The 19,737-nt window shown below is 47.7% G+C and overlaps 1 protein-coding gene across 1 annotated transcript in view; it reads right to left on the reverse strand.

Annotated features, from left to right (window-relative positions):
* Positions 1-1,312: 1,312 nt before the first annotated feature.
* Positions 1,313-19,737, reverse strand: part of LOC114427176 (transcription factor IIIB 90 kDa subunit-like) — a 60,930-nt gene continuing 42,505 nt past the window's right edge. Inside the window, exons 17-19 of the mRNA XM_028395041.1 lie at positions 10,083-10,134; positions 3,614-3,788; positions 1,313-2,640 (exon numbers count right to left, since the gene is read on the reverse strand). Coding sequence (XP_028250842.1) covers positions 2,603-2,640; positions 3,614-3,788; positions 10,083-10,134 — 265 coding nt within the window. The 3' untranslated portion in view covers positions 1,313-2,602. The remainder of the gene's footprint in view (positions 2,641-3,613; positions 3,789-10,082; positions 10,135-19,737) is intronic.

Consider the following 19,737-nt stretch of genomic DNA (forward strand, 5'->3'; position numbering starts at 1 on the left):
AAAGCCTCTGACTGGTGAAAGGATCATTTTAAATATATGTAATCCAGTAAACAGCATCGTGCAACAGTCCTAATGAAGTCACAGCTTTTATGTGTAAACAGCAGCAGATGGAAGCGTCCCATTGGACCTGACCTGACACACATGAGCACCAGCTCTCCCCGGAGACAAAAGCTCACACACATCAGAATATCTGAGAGAACAGAGCCGCACAATCTAACAGCAGAAACTCAGCTCTGACAAAAGTCTGGGACAAAAACCCTGCTCAAGGCCCGGCGTGCATCACCTGATGTAAGGCGCCGGTTCAGGTTTCCTCTGAGGAGTGACTCATCTTTCTATAGAAAATCTACACACACACAGGGTGTCAGGCAGCAACAATACCCGCACCAAGCTGTAACACTGTACAGGTGGTAAATGATCTGATCAAAGGCAGTGATGATGATGGCGGCGGTGAGGTCACCAACGTGTCTGATGCCGCTGCCTGTCAGGAGAAGTTCAGGCCGAGTTCAGGCTGCAGGAGAATGATGAAGAGGCCGCAAACAAACACTGAGAGGAGGAGGAGGAGGAGGAAGAGGAGGGACACAAAGAGACATGAAGAGCTGTAAACCAAAGACACAAGAGGAGGGAGGAAGAGAACGGATTTACTTCTTAACAAAGCCGCCAGACTCCACTCGTCACTCATTCCTCCACACAGAGCACGAACTGCTCGTCTCTGCCCGCCTCGTTCATTTGCATTAGTCTAACTCTTCGCTTAGTGTCTGCGTTTGGATCCAGTCACACAACAGCAGACCATCATCCGCTGGCACCGAAGACCTGATGCACAATGACAATGACCTTCATGATGTTTGCTGCCACATGCTGGGAGCTGTTACCAGGTCAGAACGTGGTGCCGGAGCGTTCTGGTCAGACTCAGGATGACGTCTGAAGCCTGCAGCCCTTCGGTAAGAGCGCTGAAGGTTTAAATCCTTTCTTCAGTTAATGAACTGTAGCATCAGCAGCATTTACAGAACCTGTTAATGTGAGTAAAGAAGCGGGCAGATCAATCAGGAGGTTGGAGAACGTCATGTGACTGCTCATCCATCATGGCTTCCCTTCCAGATGTTTCTGTTTTTAACTCTTTATTTTTTCTAAATCTTAACCGAGATATAAAATAAAGTGATCAGTTAACTTCAGTCGTCAAGGACACACGTGGTGCATTCGAGGACAGTCAGAAAGTTCGTAGATTCTGCTGGTTTCTGACCATCGTGGTGCTTTGAAGTGTTTTTTAATGAATGCACTGTTTTCTCTGAAGGTAATAAAAAAGAGAAACATGTAGTGTTTAGGGAAATGTTTACTTTAGCAGCAAAGGCACACAACATTATGCAGATGTTACATCACGTCTGGCAGCAGCAGAGGAACCAGACGCCTCCTTCAGTGTTTGCTGTGCGTTTACAGACAAAAGCCTAAAAAAGAAAAAATCTCCTTCACCTCCGAAGAAAAGCTCAAACAAAAAGTTCCTACACTCCAACAGGACACTAAAGAATCTTTTAAGTTAAATCTCCTCATACATAAATTAATCTTAAAGCACCCCCCCCACCCCTGTCTTCTCTATACTAAACTCATCTGAAATCCCAATCTCACCAGTAATCTGGCCCATAATCTGTGAGCGTCAGGGCCACAGCGCAGTGATGCTCTGGCTCCTAAATACTGATGACTGATCTGATGCTACTGTCAGACAGGAAGTACTCGACGTTTCAGTGAAGTGTGAATGCAAAGTGCAAATTCATGAAGAATAACTCGTCACGAGTCGTCCAGCGAGCGCTGGTCTGCAGATCATAGGACTGAACGTCAGGGAGGGGCAGCTGTCAGAGCTGCAGCTGGACATCATCATCATAATAATAATAATAAAAAAATCATCCGAATCAAGTCAGCATTAGTTAAACTGCACACTCTGTTTAGAACCTCATCAGTCGGTCAGGTGAAGTGAGACAGATCTGTGGCTGTGGTCGGAGCCAGCAGACTCCACAGGTGTCATTTAACCTCCTGCTCGCCTCCTGCAGCCATGATCGGCATCTTCTGGTGCATTTGGACGTTTGTTTGGACCCAAGCTAACATGCTAACGCTCTAAAGTCGCAAAGCAGCAGATTACTGAAGATGATTGTTTTGTTTACATGGAGTCTGGCGGATGTGAGAACAGCACAGACGCCTGGTGTTTTGCCGCCATGCGGCCATGTTGGCCTGACGCCTTCCACACACTGCGACCTCACACAAACACTGCACTGGTCCTTTAAGGCACAAGATGACGTCTCTAAATGTTCTAAATGTTTCCTGTCTGGGATGATTTCAAACAAAAAAAGAGAGAAAAAGTTTAAAAATGTAATAAAAGAATAAACTTCTACATCCTGAACTTATTTAACTCTTTAATTCCATCTGACCTGCACACTAACACAGCATGTGCCACCTCAGCCTGCCAGTGACCTGCACTGAGAAATACATGCGCACCCTGAAGTGCACGCAGCCCGCCCACTTTGGTCCAAACGGAACAACAAGTGAGTCCAACTGATGTGCGCCCCCTGGAGGTGAAAGGCGGGGATTATCGGTGATAACAGCACAGGGGGGGTTGATGCTAGAATCCGTCGTCATAATCTCCATCGAAGCCGTAATCTGGAGACACAGAGAGGGGGGGGCAGGTTAGCAGCTGATTCATTGACTAATACCCTGTTCACACTGGGGAAAAAAATGTGGCTTAAGCAGGATTCGGCTGCATCCAGATCAATCCAGATGTTTTTAGTATAAGAGTATGAACACCTCGAATCTGGCTGTATCCAGTTTGATTTCAATCCGGCTAGATCCACCTCTCGTGGGTGGCTCAAATGTGGCTCAGGTGTGAACGCAAATGTGGCGGGCGAATCCAGCTAGCGACATGCTACTTCCGGTTAGCGACATGCTACTTCCTGTTAGCGACATGCTACTTCCGGTTCACGGGGCGCGACACGGGACAAAAAAACGCATGACGCATTCGCACACGCGGCCCTACCGTGGCCTGAACGGACTCTGTATATTACGAGGCGCCACCTAGTGGTTTGGAGGACAGCAAACATGCTGGATGAAGCCAGATTGAGTGCGGACACAAGTGTGTGCTAGCCAGATTTGAAAATAGGTCTGAACGCATCCAGCTTAAAGGCTGTCTGGGCTCAATCCTACTGTAGCTGGAATGACTTTCTCCAGTGTGAACGGGGCCTTAGAGTAAACTCAACAAAACTGTTTTATCATCTTCAGCGTGCAACACATTTCTTTTTCTCTCCTCTCTGCTGCAGGAGGTCCGTCGCCTCTCAGACCCTCCAGGAGACCGCCGCAGCTCCGCTGGTCCTGCTCTGGCTCCGGCCCCCAACCTCCTGACCCCTGTGTGGAGGGGCCACACGTACAAACAAAGAGCTGCTCTACAGGATTCAATTAAGCAGCTCAGGATGATTTACTGCGGCGGAGTCAGGAGGCACAGTCATAAAGTGTGGAAACGCACTGTGAGCGAGGCCTCGTTAAACCCGAGCAGAGACCAGAGAGGCGGAGTCCTTCCAGCACAGCTGATCCACAGCGCTCCTGTAAACACACAACACACACGTGTCGGGAACACACTGACCGTTCCCGCCCAGCAGCTCCATGGCACTGACGCAGGTCTCCTCCTCCTCCTCCTCTTCCTCATCTGCAGCCACTTCGTCATAGACGACCGGCCCGCTCTCCACCACCGCTCCCGCTGCCGCCGCCCTGCTGGCAGGTCCTGGGGCAGCCACCGGCAAGGGGCTGGAGCTGGCGCCCTGAACAAACAAATATTGTGATGGCACACGTGCATCAACGAGCATTTTTAATATTGCTTCCTCTGCAGGACTGAGCTGCGCTTCCTCCGGGGAAATCTGAGCCGGTCTGATCTCGCACGCCCCACTTCCTGTAAAATGAAAACATAATAAACACGAGGTGATGTGGTGGCGGTGAGGGTGAGGCCGCCGGCAGGTGGAGGCATGATATTTCAGCACACACAGCTTCAGAGCGCGACCTTCACCGCCTCACCGCTCATCACCTCATTTACCTTCTTAAAAACACAGAGGGGTCAGACGGTAATCAGCACCTCGGGGTGGGAACACCCTTCATGTTCATACAGAGTCTGTCAGATTAAACCCGAAGGACTGAGACTGCCATTTTTAATTTTTTTTTTTGCATTCACATCATCTGAGCTGTCAGGAGGTGAAGAATTCTCCTCAAAGGAGGAAGCTGCAGGTGGCTCTGTGACCAGCAGAGAACACCAGGGTGCATGCTGGGAGACAAAAAGAGGAGATCGGAGATCAAGCAGCCGGAGACAGACACGGAAAAAGTATTATTATAATGATACAATAATGGATGTGACGCAGAGGGTGGAGCAGGCTGAGGATGGAGCAGGGAGAAGGTGGAGCAGACAGAGGGTGGAGCAGGCAGAGGGTGGAGCAGGCTGAGGGTGGAGGTGACTGAGGGTGGTGCAGGCAGAGGGTGGAGCAGGTGCAGGCAGAGGGTGGAGCAGGAGCAGGCAGAGGGTGGTGCAGGCAGAGGGTGGAGCAGGCTGAGGGTGGAGGTGACTGAGGGTGGAGCAGGCTGAGGGTGGAGGTGACTGAGGGTGGAGCAGGCTGAGGGTGGAGCAGGCTGAGGATGGAGCAGGGAGAAGGTGGAGCAGACAGAGGGTGGAGCAGGCAGAGGATGGAGCAGGCTGAGGGTGGAGGTGACTGAGGGTGGAGCAGGTAGAGGGTGGAGCAGGCTGAAGGTGGAGCAGGCAGAGGGTGGAGCAGGCTGAGGGGACCGTTTTCCAGCCGGAGGTCAATAAATCAAACATCAGAGCTGACCTGCGAATAAAAAACTCCACATGATCCAGGCTTCACTAACACCTCCATCTTAGCTATGGTGCTACATACCCACACAGCTGAGCCCCCCCCTTCATCCTCTCTGTCCTGTCTCCCTCCTCTTCCTCTCCTCTTCCTCTCCCTCCTCTTCTTCACTGCAGACCATCAACAGGAGGGTCCCCCTTTATGAGCCAGGTCCTGCTCAGTTGAAGGTTCCTTCCTGTTAAAGGGGAGGTTTTCCTGCCGCTCTGGCACAAACACACTTGACTGTGGTCAACTCAGAAATTCACTGAATAACATCTAAACTCATTCTGAGTCTCCTCCAGCAGGACATGCGGATCCTGGTCTTCCTTTAATAAAACAGGTTTCTGTCAGAGGGAACCCGTCATGCTCAGTTTTATCACTTTCCTTTCAGACGGAGCTAATTATAAATGTGGAGGAGCAGCAGGTGGAGGGTCCACAGTGTGGCGGAGAGATATTTCTGTCCTCCTCAGCAGCAGCAGCAGCAGCAGCAGCAGCCGCAGCCTGGTGGAGTCCCTGCTGAGGTCTTTCACTCCCCTTTCATTTCCTCCTCCATCCTTCCTCACCCTCCTTCCACCTTTTCTCCTATTAGAGCTATTTTTCATCCTACCCACATCCTTCCTCACTCCATTCCTCCATCTTTTGTTCCTTCATACGCTGCTTTCTGGCTCTTTCCAAAAACATAAACTATCACCACAGAGCTCACTTTAACCACTTCATCACAGGAGCGAGACGCCTCGTTAACTGCTGCTGAAATCAAGAACATAAAAAACAAACATGGCGGTCCAGACTAATTAGGAGGCGAGAGCTGGTCGGGGTGGAGAACGCTTCTTTTTGTGTTAATGCGAGTCAACACAGCTCATATTTACACAGAGATGAAGTTACACTCCAGTGTGGTGTAAGAGTCCGCCGCTTAACACACCGAGTCTCAGTTCTTTAACAAGGGAGCCGCTCGTTAGGGGTGAGAAGCACAGGAAACACCCCTCAGAGCGGGTTTTATGAGCGTGAGGACATCTGATAGCTGCAGTTACTCATGCACAGAAATTAAACGTGAGCCGTAATGTGGATGAAGGGTTTGTTTCATACAGCACGAAGGCTGCGACGCAGGACTCACAGAAGACGGAGACTTCATGTCTCCAGAACGGATCTGCAGCTGGAAATCAATCATTTGATCAGACACGTACAGCCGACCCCGGGTCAGTGCCGATGGCCACGCCCCTTTCTGGCTCCAAACTCTGCTTCCAAGATGGCGTCTTTTTGCGTACAGCGGGTGTGGGCGACGCCAGTGTTGGAGGTTTAGGCTCGTCCATGTTTAAAAGGAGCCATCTTTCGTCTCCGTCTGTTTACAGTCGGCATATCGGGGTGAGTGAGTGAGGAGGTCACGGCCTCTGCAGGACGAGAGAACCCTTCAAACAGACTGCGCCACCACTTTCCTATAAGACTCTAAGCAGACCGACTGTCTGCACTTCAAAGCTCTTCTCCGCCGACCTCTTCACCCTTTTTTTTTTTTAGATTTCTAAGCCTCTTTGAACATTTCCTAACTGCTGCCTCCACCAGTCTCCACGCTGACGGTGGATCCAGGGCAGCGGAGAACAGCTGGCAGAACTCAGCTCCTCCGTCTCGTACAGAGATCGTTTGCTCCCACAGCTCTGCTTGAAAAAATGTACAGACTAATTGCTGGGTCACTGGAGAGGCTGAAGGAAATCAGATTGTGTTAGGAAACACACACACACACACACACACACACACACACACCGTTTCAATCCGGCCCTGTCACTGCAATGAAATGGCAACATTACATAACAGGAGCTGTGAGCGAGGAGCGGCCTCAGCCAATGGCGACGGCCGCTCGCTTCCAGTTCCCATGGGGAGGTGAGGGGGGTTGCTAAGTAACAAGCCTTGTTGACCCGGCCCCTTGTGGCAATGTTTTCTTCCTGGCTGACAGAGCCTGAGCTCCTCCATTCAGAGCTGCCAGCAGCACATGATGAAGAGGGAGACAAAGACAGAGAGGAGGAGGAGGAGGAGGAGGAGATGAAGGGAGGGAATGTGGAGGAAGGAAGGAAGGAAGGAGAGCAGGAGGAGATGAGGAAAGAAGGCGACTTGAGGGAATGATGCATGAAGAGACATAAAGAGGAGTGAAAGCAGGAGATCTGCAGGTTTAGCAAGATTTATAAAAAACTTTTATCTTCAGCTTCTTCAGCTTGAAGCACAGCTGCCTCCGTCCAAGAAACATCCACCAGAGCCGCAAACATCCAGACGAAGCACGGAATCATCCGTCTCAGCAGATGATTTGTGTTTAAGCTTCAGATGGTTTGTGCTACTCTGACTTCAACCAATCAGATCGGGAGAAACACAACTGAGATCTCTGAAAGCTAGCTAGCAGCAGCTAGCATGTCTGTAGAGTTTTTTTGTCTTTGTGAGGGAAACCAAACAAACTATTAGTAAAGCAGAAACGTCTTTATGAAGCAACAGTCTGCTTAAAACAATTCTATGAAGTTATTTCCTTAAAATAATGTTTAAGGAATTTAGGAATGCAACAGAATACACGACGTGCACCAAGCAGACATCACCATGGCTGCCTGAATTGAATATTTCTTCTAAAACTACTCTATATAAAATTAAAAAGTTCCAGAATTCATTCAAAAGAGGTCATGAGAATCCTACATGTGACATTTGTTACAGTAAAGCATCATGGGAGTTGTAGTCCAGGCCTCTCCACAGGCTTCCTTCAGCTCAGAGGACCTTTGTCCTCCTCCATGTAACGCTAAATAAGTCCGATTTAAAATCAAACTAAACAACAAAGCCGGAGAAAGTGTCCCATTGCTGACAGCTGTGAATGTGCAGAAGGAGGACGTCTGACGGAGGTTCAGTGCCGCAGATAGGACACCAGAGCCGGCGGCTGGCAGCAGAACGCCATCACTGCAGGCGGGCTAAAAACAGCAGCTCTGAAACTGCAGTTTGAGACATTTTTATGTTGGAGTTTAAGAACGCTTTTATTTTAAGAGCCTGTCAGAGATCTTTTTAGGAGCAGTGGACGCCCCGGGGGCAGAGCCGAGGAGAAGTAATAAGGGGAGGGCAAACAAAGACAGAGTGAGCCAGTGTTAATTTTGTTGACGAATCATTTTCGTCATAGTTTTCGTTAACGACCTTTTTTTGCTGATAAAAACGAGACGATAACTAAATAAAAACTAACGCACGGTGCCAAAAACGAAGACGAAATGGATTGACACTTTCGTCAACGAATAAAAACGAGACGAAATTATTGATGGAGACGAGATCCAATCAGAGCAAATTTTGTTTGTGGAAAGGGAGGGACGAATCAGGAGACGGCGGCAGAGAGCCAATCAGAAGTGCTCTCTCTGTGTAAGGAGTTGCGCCGCGATGCTGGAAGAAGGCGTACTCATGCATGGTAACACAAAACAGGAGAAGAACAGACACACAGACACGTTTAATTTCAAGACAATCAAGACGGTTTACACACCGTGCGGAGCGACTATCAGCGGTAAAAACAATAAACCTGAAGCGACGTTTGCAGACGAGTCATCTTAACTTCCGTTCAAAGATACACGTGACAAAATCTATAAATGAAGACCCCGCTGCTGATGGTTTTACAGCATGCGACCTGTTTCTAAGTTGTCACTGAAGTGTTTTGCTGTAGTTATGGAGTATTCATGAAGAAGGTCATGACTGAACAGTGTATTCAGGGAGAGCAGCTCACTGTTCACTGCTGCTTTTGTGAAAAGGTCATAGCAATTAAATAAAGAGATGTTTGTTTCAAATAACACAAGTTAAAGCTGTGCCTGTTTTTATTGCACAATCAAACCTTAAATATTTCATGAAAAATATATATCATAGAATTTTAGTCGACTAAATCCACGGCAGATTTAGTCGACTAAAATTATTTGATATTTAGTCGACTAAAACTAGACTAAAACTTTAAAAATGTTGATGACTAAAACGTGACTAAAATCAAATGACATTTTAGTCACAAGACTAAAATAAAAACTAAATCCGAAATTGCTGCCAAAATTAACACTGGAGTGAGCTTCACCTCTCACACGGCCCGAGTGCAGATTTATTTAGCCGCTCCGGCCGCTCCGCAGGAGACCCAAGCAATCAGCAATCAGCCTTTCAAAGAGCCTGACGGGGAATCGCAGCCTGTCTGCGGCCGCTGACCGGCGCTGCTTCATTATCGCTTCCAGGAAAAACCCACCAAGTCTGAACTGGAGCTCCTGTCTGCAGCACCTTCCATCATCACACCAGGTCACATGACCAAGACCTGAACAAGTTCATGTAGCTTTAAAGATCATGGAGGCGACAAACGCCTGAGCCGCCTCCTGCCCTCTGTGTTTACAGATGGAAGCCTCAGTGAATAAAGGGGAACACCTCCTAAAGTCCACACTCCTCTGAGACTTAAAGAAAACAATATAAAGGCTCTTTACAAGACTAAAATCCAAAGGAGCCGAGTCACACAAAGGACTTTTGAATATTTTGACTTTCAAACAGGTCTGAAAATGGTGAGCGTACTTTAACTCCCGTTCACACTGGGGAAATCAATCTGGCTAGAGCGGGATTGGGGCTGTATCTGGATATATCCGGATAGACCTTGATCCATCTCTCGGAGGTGGATCTAGCCGGATTGGCTTACATCTGGCTCAGGTCTGGACACAAATGCGGCTAGGCAATCCTGCTAGTGATGTCATACTTCCAGGTTCCAGGCTCGAAAGAACAAGCCAAAAAAAAAAAAAAACACACGACACATGTGCGGTCCTACCGCAGCCTGAACAGACTCTGTATATTACGAGGCGCCACCTAGTGGTTCGGAGGACAACAAAGAAGACGGATTAAGCCTGATTGAGCGCGGACACGTGTGCGTGATAGGTCTGAACCTATCCAGCTTAAAGGCGATCTGGATTCAATAGTCGGACCTGCTTCCTTTACACACAGTGAACCACATGAATGAAGCACAACTCTCAAAGTGTTTGTCTCCAAAAGTGTCTGCAGTGTTTATGTGGAATTGACGTCCAAATTCTGCAAGAAGACATCATTAGTTAAATAAAGTGGTGAAGATAAAACCCAGCGTGTCAGAAGCAGAGCGAATGGGAAGTTGACGTCTGAGCTGACGGGCGACGCTGCATTCAGGCACGTCCGTTAAAACACGGAGGGTCTGAGTGAGGAAGTGTGGGAGACGAAGAGCAGACGTGATGAAGATGAACAGCAGCTCACCTGATCTACAGCCAGCTTCTTGTTGGGCTGTCCGGTGATGAACGGCTGCAGCCTGCAACACAAAAATGAAGAAGAAGAAGACATCAGTGCAGCGTCTTTAATATTCTGCATTTAAGTCCTGCTTTGTTGCTTTTACATTCAACTTTCTGGTCCCTGAAATTCATGATGAAGTGAGTCTGCACACACACTTAAAGGGACAGTACACCACAAAAAAACTTCACTGCAGAAAAAGGCAAACTGTCCCTTTAATACTCAGTTGAGAGCAGCATCAGTTTCAATATTTTAGTGTAAAACCTTTAAAATGTGTAGCTATTTGAGCCTAGAGGATGAACCTGGTACTGCAGATACGTCCATGCTGACTCTGCTCTGAGGATTCATGTCTTAAAACAGCTGAATGAACGTTTAAGCAGCGTCTCCTCTTTACGACCTTCAAGTTTAAGCGGCTGTGGAAAATGAGGCCCATCCCTCACACACACACACAGCTCCCATCTGAGCGCAGGTTTTATGAACCTCTCAGAGTAAGATCATCATTTCCAGACAGTATTTTTTCAGACATTAAAGACAATCAGTCTGTGAGATTGTATTTCACCGCTCACCTCAGCAGCAAGGACGCCGTCTGGCTGCCTCCATTCTTTTACACACAGAATAGAAGAGGAAGCACACAGAGCTGCACAGTCTTCAAATATATATATATTATATTTTACTAAACAAGCAGCAGTCTGCAGGGCCGAGCTATGAAGCCAACACACACAAACTGCAGTTCCACCAGTGTCCACACGATGGCTGACGACGAAAGTGAGTCAGTCCCCACGTTAAAATGTGAAATAAACATCTTTACAGCCTCGTTACTGATCATTTCAACCATACAGGGGGAGTTTATTATATGATTACTTTTATATAAATCAATTTTCTGAATTACATCGAGGTCAAAAAATAGAAGCTAGGTTAAAAAACACAATTAAAATCTTTCCACTGGGTAAAATGAGATGCTCATTTTTACATTTTTCATCATTTTTGGACCTCCGTATTTTTAAATTCTGCCTGCAGCCATGATAATTCTCATTCAGTCCCTTGTTTCAAACAAAAAGAGAGAAGCTGTGCGCTAATATTCACCTGCAGGGTAATAATTACTGTTATATTAATACAGAGATCACGTCTTGCTAATGCGTGTGTAGGAAGCCGCTCTATAGAAAACATAGATATTCATTACAGGACTGAAGTGCTGACACAATGGGGCTTCTCTCTGAATGTGTGTCTGCAGGCGACCGGCTCGTATCAGCAGGCGGCTGCCGGAGAAAAACCAGAGAAGAAGAAGAGAGCGGAGTGTGAGTGACAGGCAGGCCGGCTGTCTGTCTGCGAGCACAATCTCTTCCTCGACAGTCTCACAGATAATCAGCAGCCAGCGTTCCGCCGGCGGTAATTCCTAAGCATCCGTCCCACTGGCTGGAATTAGCATCGTTCCCGGAGGCGCCCCCGCCCCGCCCCCTCAGCCCGCCTGCCCACCCGGCCCGGCGCTGAGCCCTCCCTGGAGGCTTACAGTAAAGTGTTCAACCCTGGCTGATAAGACGGAGAGCGTGAGCGAGCTTTTAATTAATCTGCTTTTACCAGGGGAAAGTGAGGAAGGGGGTAACAGCAAATGTGGCATCTTCACCCCTTCCTCACCTCCTCCTCCTCCTCCTCCACTCTCACAGCTCATTATAAAGTCCCAGCCAGGCCGACGAGTCGCTCCCCGCTGAGAGAGCTATTCAGCATGTGCGAAATGAGCCTCGCTCCCCTGGGCCCTGACCTGGACACTGACAGGACGGGTGATGGCAGGCAGGCAACAGGTAGAGAGGAGGGGAGGGAGGAGAGGGGGAGGGCAGAGGGAGGAGAAGATGGAATGAAGACGGAAAGTGAATGGATTAAAGGGACAGAGGGGAGAATAATGAGGCGGACTCAGGGCACAAAGACATGCAGATTACTGCAGGGGTGTTAGCCTTAATGCTAAGCTAGCAGTCACACATTCAGAGTTGTGTGTGTGTGCCAGTTTGATGATGATGTTTATTAGAACAACAACTGCCAGAAGTGGTGCGTTCGAGAGACGTCAGAAAGCTCTGCATCGTTCTCCCTCTCAGCTTCAGGCTGAGATTAAACCAAAATAAAAACATTAAAGGTGACAGATTAAGCAAACGGGTCATTCACAGGTCCACAGATGATAATCTGAATAAAAGTTAATTACACTGTGCCTCCTTCAGGGTCTTTCCTGAGACAGAACACAGTCATTAAGAGATGACAACACGGTGATTGGTGCATGTGTTATCTGTGTTATCACGTTTCTCAGAAATCTATACATGTTTGATCATTTGATAAACAAGTCCAGGAGAGGACGTCTTATTCAAATGAACGTTCTGCCTGCTCCACTGTTTGATTGTTCCTCATTAGAACACGTTAGTCTCCTCTGGATGTCGTGCACAGCAGCACTAAGCCTGATGCATCACCCTGAAAATGACGTGTTTTCATTACCGCTTCTTATTGACGTAAAGAAGATGAATAGTTTAGTTAAACGGCCGCTCAGCCACACATGAAGCCTCGCAGCCAAATTACAAGCTGTCAATGAGGAGAAAGGGTCAAAGGTCAGTGAAGGCCCGTGAGAACATGAGCGAGCTCTGAAGGATCATTACAGAGATACATAAGAGCCCAGAAGACTCATGTGACCCCACGATGCAGTGGGATAAAACCTGATCACTGCTGTTTCTTGATCAATACTTCAAAAAGAACATTTTTAACATTCAAATCACACACAGCCAGACCGTGACTCCACACGCCTGCCATGTGCAGTAACGACATCACCGTGGCAGCGCGTGGCAAACATGGTGGACGGTGACGGACGACCTCAGCCGCGATGCGTCTGCATGGGACACTGTAAAGGCTCTTGTGTTGTTGCCATGGAGACACTTCCTGGTCTGCTCACTGATCACAAACTTGAGGATTAATCAGGCCACGCCCCCTTGATTGTTGGGGGCGTGGCCTGACATGAAACCCTGTAAGGAGCAGCCAGGCTGAATGAACAGCCGCCTCCTCTGCAGTATTACAAATGTTTTTATTTCCCATTCATACAGAGTCTCTGTGGTGTTTCAGATTATTTAACTCCCTCATTACTCCTCGATTAAACTCTGTGTCTGTGTGTTGTCTGTATGTCGTTGTTGTTGCTCCTTGTTAGCACGGAGGAAAGAGCCTCTTGTTTCTAACCTCTCTGTTGTTTGCACTATTTTCCACCTCTGCACGGGTAAAACGCTGTGAGGGAATAATTTCACTATTCACGCAATAATCCAATCAATAAGATAACGAGGAGGAAGGATGAGATGCAGAGGAGAGATAATCTGCAAACTGGGGGTTGAATGAAATTAGTTCTGCGATGAGCTCGGATGTAAATAAATGATGATAATAATCTGAGCTTCCAAGTCGATTTTCCAGCTGGGGACTAGATCCTCAGAGGCACACACACACACTAAAACAGACACACACACACACTAAAACAGACACACACACACCCTCCTTGAGCACTTCAGCACAATTAAGTCAGGCATAATCACAAAAACCCACCCACACACACACACTGCAGTGCCCACTTATACTTTCCCAGACACAAAACACACACAGTACAGCCTCATATACACACACATACACACACTCCCTCACAATGAGTGTGTATTTGTGTGTCCATTCACGCTGCACTGCATTGTGGGCCGGTGTGCAGCTTGGCAAGCGGAGACGTAAATTCAGCCAAAAGAACTAATTGTGATTTCTTTTCTCCTCTGGACGGTCAGTCCAGCAGCAACCACAGACAATAAACACACACACAGACACACACATACACACAGTACCTGGTACTGCAGAGTCTATAGATAGACACTTGTGGACAAGGACATGCAGGAATACACTGCAGACAACTAAGACACAACAGCTAGCTAGCTAATATTAGCATGTTTACAACGATGCTGCAGTTCCTCTGCTGGACACTTGAGGGCTCGCTCCAACAGTGGACCACCAGGTTAGACTCACTCGAGAGTCATTTCAAAGCTACAGTTAAGTCCCATTAAAGACACCTGTCTCAACCTAAGCCCCACCTCTTTGTCCATATTTGGGTAAACACACAGCCAGGACCTCCAGAGCCCTTCTCTAGCATGTGAGGAGGCTCAGGGTGCCGCCATCTTGTCTCCACCAAATCTATCCAATTATGGATGGATGGTGTAGAGGTGGGCGGGGAGCCACAGCGTCAACAAAGTTGGACATTTGAACTCGCCTGCATTGCTAATTAACCTCATTAAGTTGTTTTAACTCTTCCCAGTGAAGCAGGACCAGGATCGTTTTAGGGGGATTTCCATCAGTTGCCGTGTGCTGATGAACTCCTGTTGTCCTCACTGACACTGGATGTTTTTAATAACCCTCTCACCCAGCCGAGCGCCCGGCTGCACACCGCAGCGCCGCCGCCTCCTTCTCAAGATATTTCAGGGAGAGTGAGCAGTGTTGTGAACAGAGATTAGAGATTCATTGAGACGGGTGGCTGTTAACGACTGTGGGCTAAACACACACACACACACTAATGAGGGCTGTGTGACGGCGATGTGCAGCTCAGCTTTGGGTGGATGTGTGAGGGGGAAGGAGTGGATGAGAGGTGTGCTCTGTGTTTATCTCAGCACCTGACAGTGGCTTTGTTTGATTCCTTAGATATTTTAGTTCCATCTTTTACATGATTGTTGTCACACACACACACACATTATGTGCATTCCTGTCCACCAGGCGTCATGCACATGCTCCATTCCAGCAGACGTGTGGACAAACTGTAAATTTAAGCTTTTAGCAGCTTAAATAAAATCTGTGGGAAGATTATGTGAATAACTGCAGTTTATAGTTTATACAGTAACTATTAATTATGGTTAAAAAGCAAAGAAGGCGTGGAACCAAGGGGGGCGCATCATTTCTATAGTCAAGTTGGCACTTTTCCATTGCAGGAACTAAAGTGTTTTCAAGGCCCCCCCAGTCTTTTTTTGTGCTGGAGATTAGGAGGAAAACAAAGGGATGATTCTAAATGCACAGAACTGTGCGGTGGTGCTTGACACCGATTGGTTAATCTCAAAAATCGCGTTTCCCTTTCACAAACTCACGCAGCGTTCCTTTACAGAAAAATCAAAACAAACAGTGAGAAACGGGTCAAATGGCACCGATTTATCTGATTAGGGTTGCGGTTCCTGTCATGTCAAACCAGCCCTGAGTTCCTGCTATTGAGAAATATCATTTATTAGATACAGGAACTACGGTCCCACCTGGTTCTTACTATGTTAAAGGTTCCCCTGCCTCTGAGCAGAATGTACCTACAGAAAGTACCTTCACTTTACAGACACAGAGGCTGAAAGGGCAGCTTCAGGTTCCTGCTGCTCCTCAGCCTAGCCCGAGTTCCTCCAGTGGAAAAATCACAGCATGTCTGTAATACAGCAAGTCTTGTGCTGAGCAGTGGACTCAATTTCCAAAGATCATTTTTCTCAGATAAACTGAAGATTAAACTAAACACAATAAAACTATACAACCACAATGAACTCATTTAACTCTTATTGCGTTATGAAGCGGTGACGAAGAGTGTGTGTGTGTGTGTCTGTGTGTGTGTGCATTCAGAGGCTGGTGGTGAGACCAGAGGGGAGGATCACAGCGTTACACACCACTAATCACACAAATGGGGAGGATCACATGCCACACACACACACAGATCTGACAGATCAAAGAGTTAAAACACACACACACACACACACACACACACACACGCACACACACAAAGCCAGACCTTGTGGCGACAAAGTCACGCTCAATTTTCTAAAATAAACTCTAGAAAACTGGAATCTCAGACACACTTCAGGACTTACGATTTGACACGATGCTTATGTTACATCCCCGCCGTCACAGAGATCTGAGTGTGACAGTGCAGCTGCAGCAGGGAAATCCACCTTTCACCTCTAACAGCACGCCTTCCTCTGCTGACGCAGCAGGAAGAGGGAAAAGAAACAACCCAGAAAAACACAGCAGAGTGGGCAGCACACCGCGTCCTGAATCAGACGGCAGAGCACACTGTTCATAGACCATGAATAATAAGGGACAAAATGTATGTGTGATCCTAAAAATCTCATGTATGCTTTAGAGTGGGGGCATGGGTGTCATAGTGACACAGCAAGAGTGGGAACCATGAGCAAGCATCTGAGTGGGAAACTCCACAAACCTCCAAGACTCAAGGTACCACTGAAACACAAGCCAGATTGACTTACATCTGGCTCAGGTCTGAACACAAATGCAGCTAGCGAATCCTGCTAGTGACGTGATACTTCCAGTTCACGGGGACAGTGTCCGGGTCGCGTACAAAAGTCGTATGTAAACAACTGTCGAACTACAACAGCTTTGCCCCGAGTTTATTTTCCACAGAGCTACAAAGGAATAAACTGCTTTTAGAACCGAAAAACACACTCTGTATATTACGAGGCGCCACCTAGCGGTTTGGAGGACAACAAACAAGCCGGATTAAGCTGGATTATGCGCGGACACGTGTGTGCGATAGCCAGATTTGAAAATAGGTCTGAATGTATCCAGCTTAAAGGCTGGATTCAATCCCACTCTAGCTGGACTGACTTCCTCCAGTGTGAACGGGGCCTAAAAGTCAGCCAGCAAAGAACTCTGGTTGTTTTAGACGACAAGAGCTTCATGTGGAGACAGAAAGGAGAGGCTAGAACCCAAACAACAGGCTTCATACAGTCAGACATGGTGGTGGCAGTATGATGCTGTGAGTCTGGAACTGTGGATCCTGTCAGGGTGGAAGAATCATGAAACAAGAAGACTGAGTATCTGAAAGAAACCCTGAAGCAGTCAGACTGGGTCTGGGTAGAGGTTTTCTCTCCAGCACGACGACAACCTGAAGTCTCCTCTGATGAAGAACGACCTCCAGGAGAACAAAGGGTTACTGACTGACCTGCACAGAGGCCAGCGTTCCAGTGAAGAGCTACATGAGAAACAGAAACAGTCGGTGACTTTATTTTAGCGATATGTTTACATGTATTATTGAGTCAGGCTGTCAGACACATGCTCCATGCTGCAGTGAGTGAACCCTCCTGTCCTCCGTGTTGTGGAGGATAACCTTTGTTATATCACTGCAGAGAAGCAGCAAAGCTCTCCTCTGCACCATCCAGGGATTTACTGACATTTCAGTCGAGGAAACGTTCCAGCATCAGTATGCACACAAACAACTTTGTCGACTTCATCACAAGTGCGCATTTTAAAGGTGTAAATCCCTCCCTGTGGAAAAACAGCTTCCCACCATCACCACGGTTGTACTTTTACCGTCTGGCTCCCTCATACCTGAAGCCTGAAGCTCCTCAGTCCTTCTTTTGTTCACACACACACAGCAGATGGGTTTCTGTCTCTTATTTGACCTCAGGTTTCTAATTTCTTCAAAGAAAATATGAATAAATCATCCAAAAGATGTAAATTTTCAGTCCCAGGGGAGCCATTTAGGATTTTTTTTCTCCCCCTCATGTGACTGCAGTGATTAATCTGAGCTCCCTGCAGTCACTGGTGGAGGTCAGAGGTCAAACGGCTGTTAACAGCGTAGCCGGCGGCAGTGGCGGCAGACTTTTTTTGGGACCCCCCCTTTGTCACCATGACGACCATTAACAGCAGCAGGGAGTGGCTCCGGACACTCAGTCAGGGCTCTCACCATGCGACACAGCCCCACACAGTGTGTGTGTGTGTGTGTGTGTGTGTGTGTGTGTGTGTGTGTGACAACCACATCTGATCATACACAGAATATCACTCGTGATGCTTCATTCCTATTGAATTCAGACCATGCAGTGACCTCAGAAATGAAGCCACACTGCAGTTCCCCCCGGTGCCTGTAGGGGCAGTGGCTTCAAAAGTGGGTCAACCCTCACAGACCTCCATGTTTAACTAATGTCCAACTTTACAGCAGAACTTTTTTTGTGGAAGACACAAAAATTAGGACAGTGATCACTTTGAGTGACAGGCGGGTGTTAGCATACTTAGCTTAGCATGCTAACGTGTGCAACAAAGACTAATTATTGCACAAATGAGAAGGACAGATCTCCAAACATCTGTCATTAGTTCCTAAGATTGGAAGTCTAGCTCAGATATTAGCATGCTAACGTTAGCTTTGTTTTCAGAGAGCATGCACGCTCCGGTCTTCCCTTCATGTTTGCGTCTGACTCGTCATCTCGTTCACCTTTCAGCCGCCTCATGACTCCCGCCTCCTCTACAGGAAGTCAAATGAGGACAGCGGCCGCCTCTCTTTCCCCACATCTCTCCGTCTCCTGTCTCCACCTTTCCTCCAAACATCAAGTATGTTTTAATCACATTCTGTCCTATCTATTAAATCTCCCACTCTCCATCCTTTCACTTTCGTCTCCCGCCCCTCCTCTCCGGCGTCTCTCTCTCTCTCTGTTAGGCTATCAGTCTCTGCCGGGCTTAGCGGCTCGTTCCTAATCAGCTTACTGCCAATGAGACTAAGCCTGAGCTGAAAAGGCGATTGAGGGAGGCCGTTTAGCCACTGGCTGACAACTGGCAATAGCCGGGGGGGATGGTGTCAATAAAAGTGAGCGGGGACGGGGAATAAAATATAAAAATTAAACTAGTACATCATCCCGGGGTTTTAAGAGAGTGAAGACCAACTTGAGAGTGAAGATAAAGAGGGACAAAAGAGGAAGTGAAGGCGTCCCTTCTTGCGGCTCGGGGGGGAAAGTCTTAGCTGCGCTGTGGCCCCGTGAGGCCATGAACTACCACAATAGCATCAACTCTTTCAGTGTAAACATTTTCAGCTGCTGGCTGGGCTGTTTTCTTCTTTATTCTGCCGCTAAGCCGTGGATAAAAAGTGGGATATTTTCCAAATGGCCCAGTTTTTAGAGTTCCCCTCGAAAATTCCAGCCCCGGCTGTCCCATTAGTTACAGCGCGAGGCGCGGCGGAGAACAAAGGTTTGGCCGTTGAAAGCTGTTTGGATGGCTGCAGAGGGAGAAGCTGCTGCTGCTGCTGCGAGCAGAGCCCGATGTCCACAATCAAAGAGATGCTCTGGTATCTCAGAGCTTCCTGACACCCAGTCTGAGGAGGAGGAGGAGGAGGAGGAAGGGGGGAGGAAGGGATTAAATATCCCAGCATCTCTCTGAGACCTACATGTAAATGTGCATCGTTTAACACGCAACCAGGAAGGGAAGCCGCTTCTTCAACCAGGAGGCCGTGACGTGCCAGTCCTCACATGAAAGGGCTAAAGAGGCCAGCGGCTAATTCTCATAAAGAGCTCGGTTTACATTTATTTGCTCACTGACACATTTATGACACTTTGTGTCTTCTGTAAAGTTAGATTTGAATTAAACATTCTGCAATAATATAAAAATAATAATAAAAGTATAGTCAAATAAATTGATAAATAAATGCATCAAATATAAACATCCTGAGAGAGGTTATTCTGTTGGTACTGCCCCCTTCTGTTACCGTGGGAACCGACATGTAAACAACATCTTTTTCTAACCCTAACCAAGCGAGTCTGCTGCTTAATCGAAGCTCCAAAGTGCAGCCTCTACCCTCTTATCATGTCCAAAAACAGTCCCAGCATGGTGGAGGCAGCGTCACAGGGAA

The sequence above is a fragment of the Parambassis ranga genome, chromosome 22 (genome assembly GCF_900634625.1).
Source record: "Parambassis ranga chromosome 22, fParRan2.1, whole genome shotgun sequence".
NCBI classification, from domain to species: domain Eukaryota; kingdom Metazoa; phylum Chordata; class Actinopteri; family Ambassidae; genus Parambassis; species Parambassis ranga.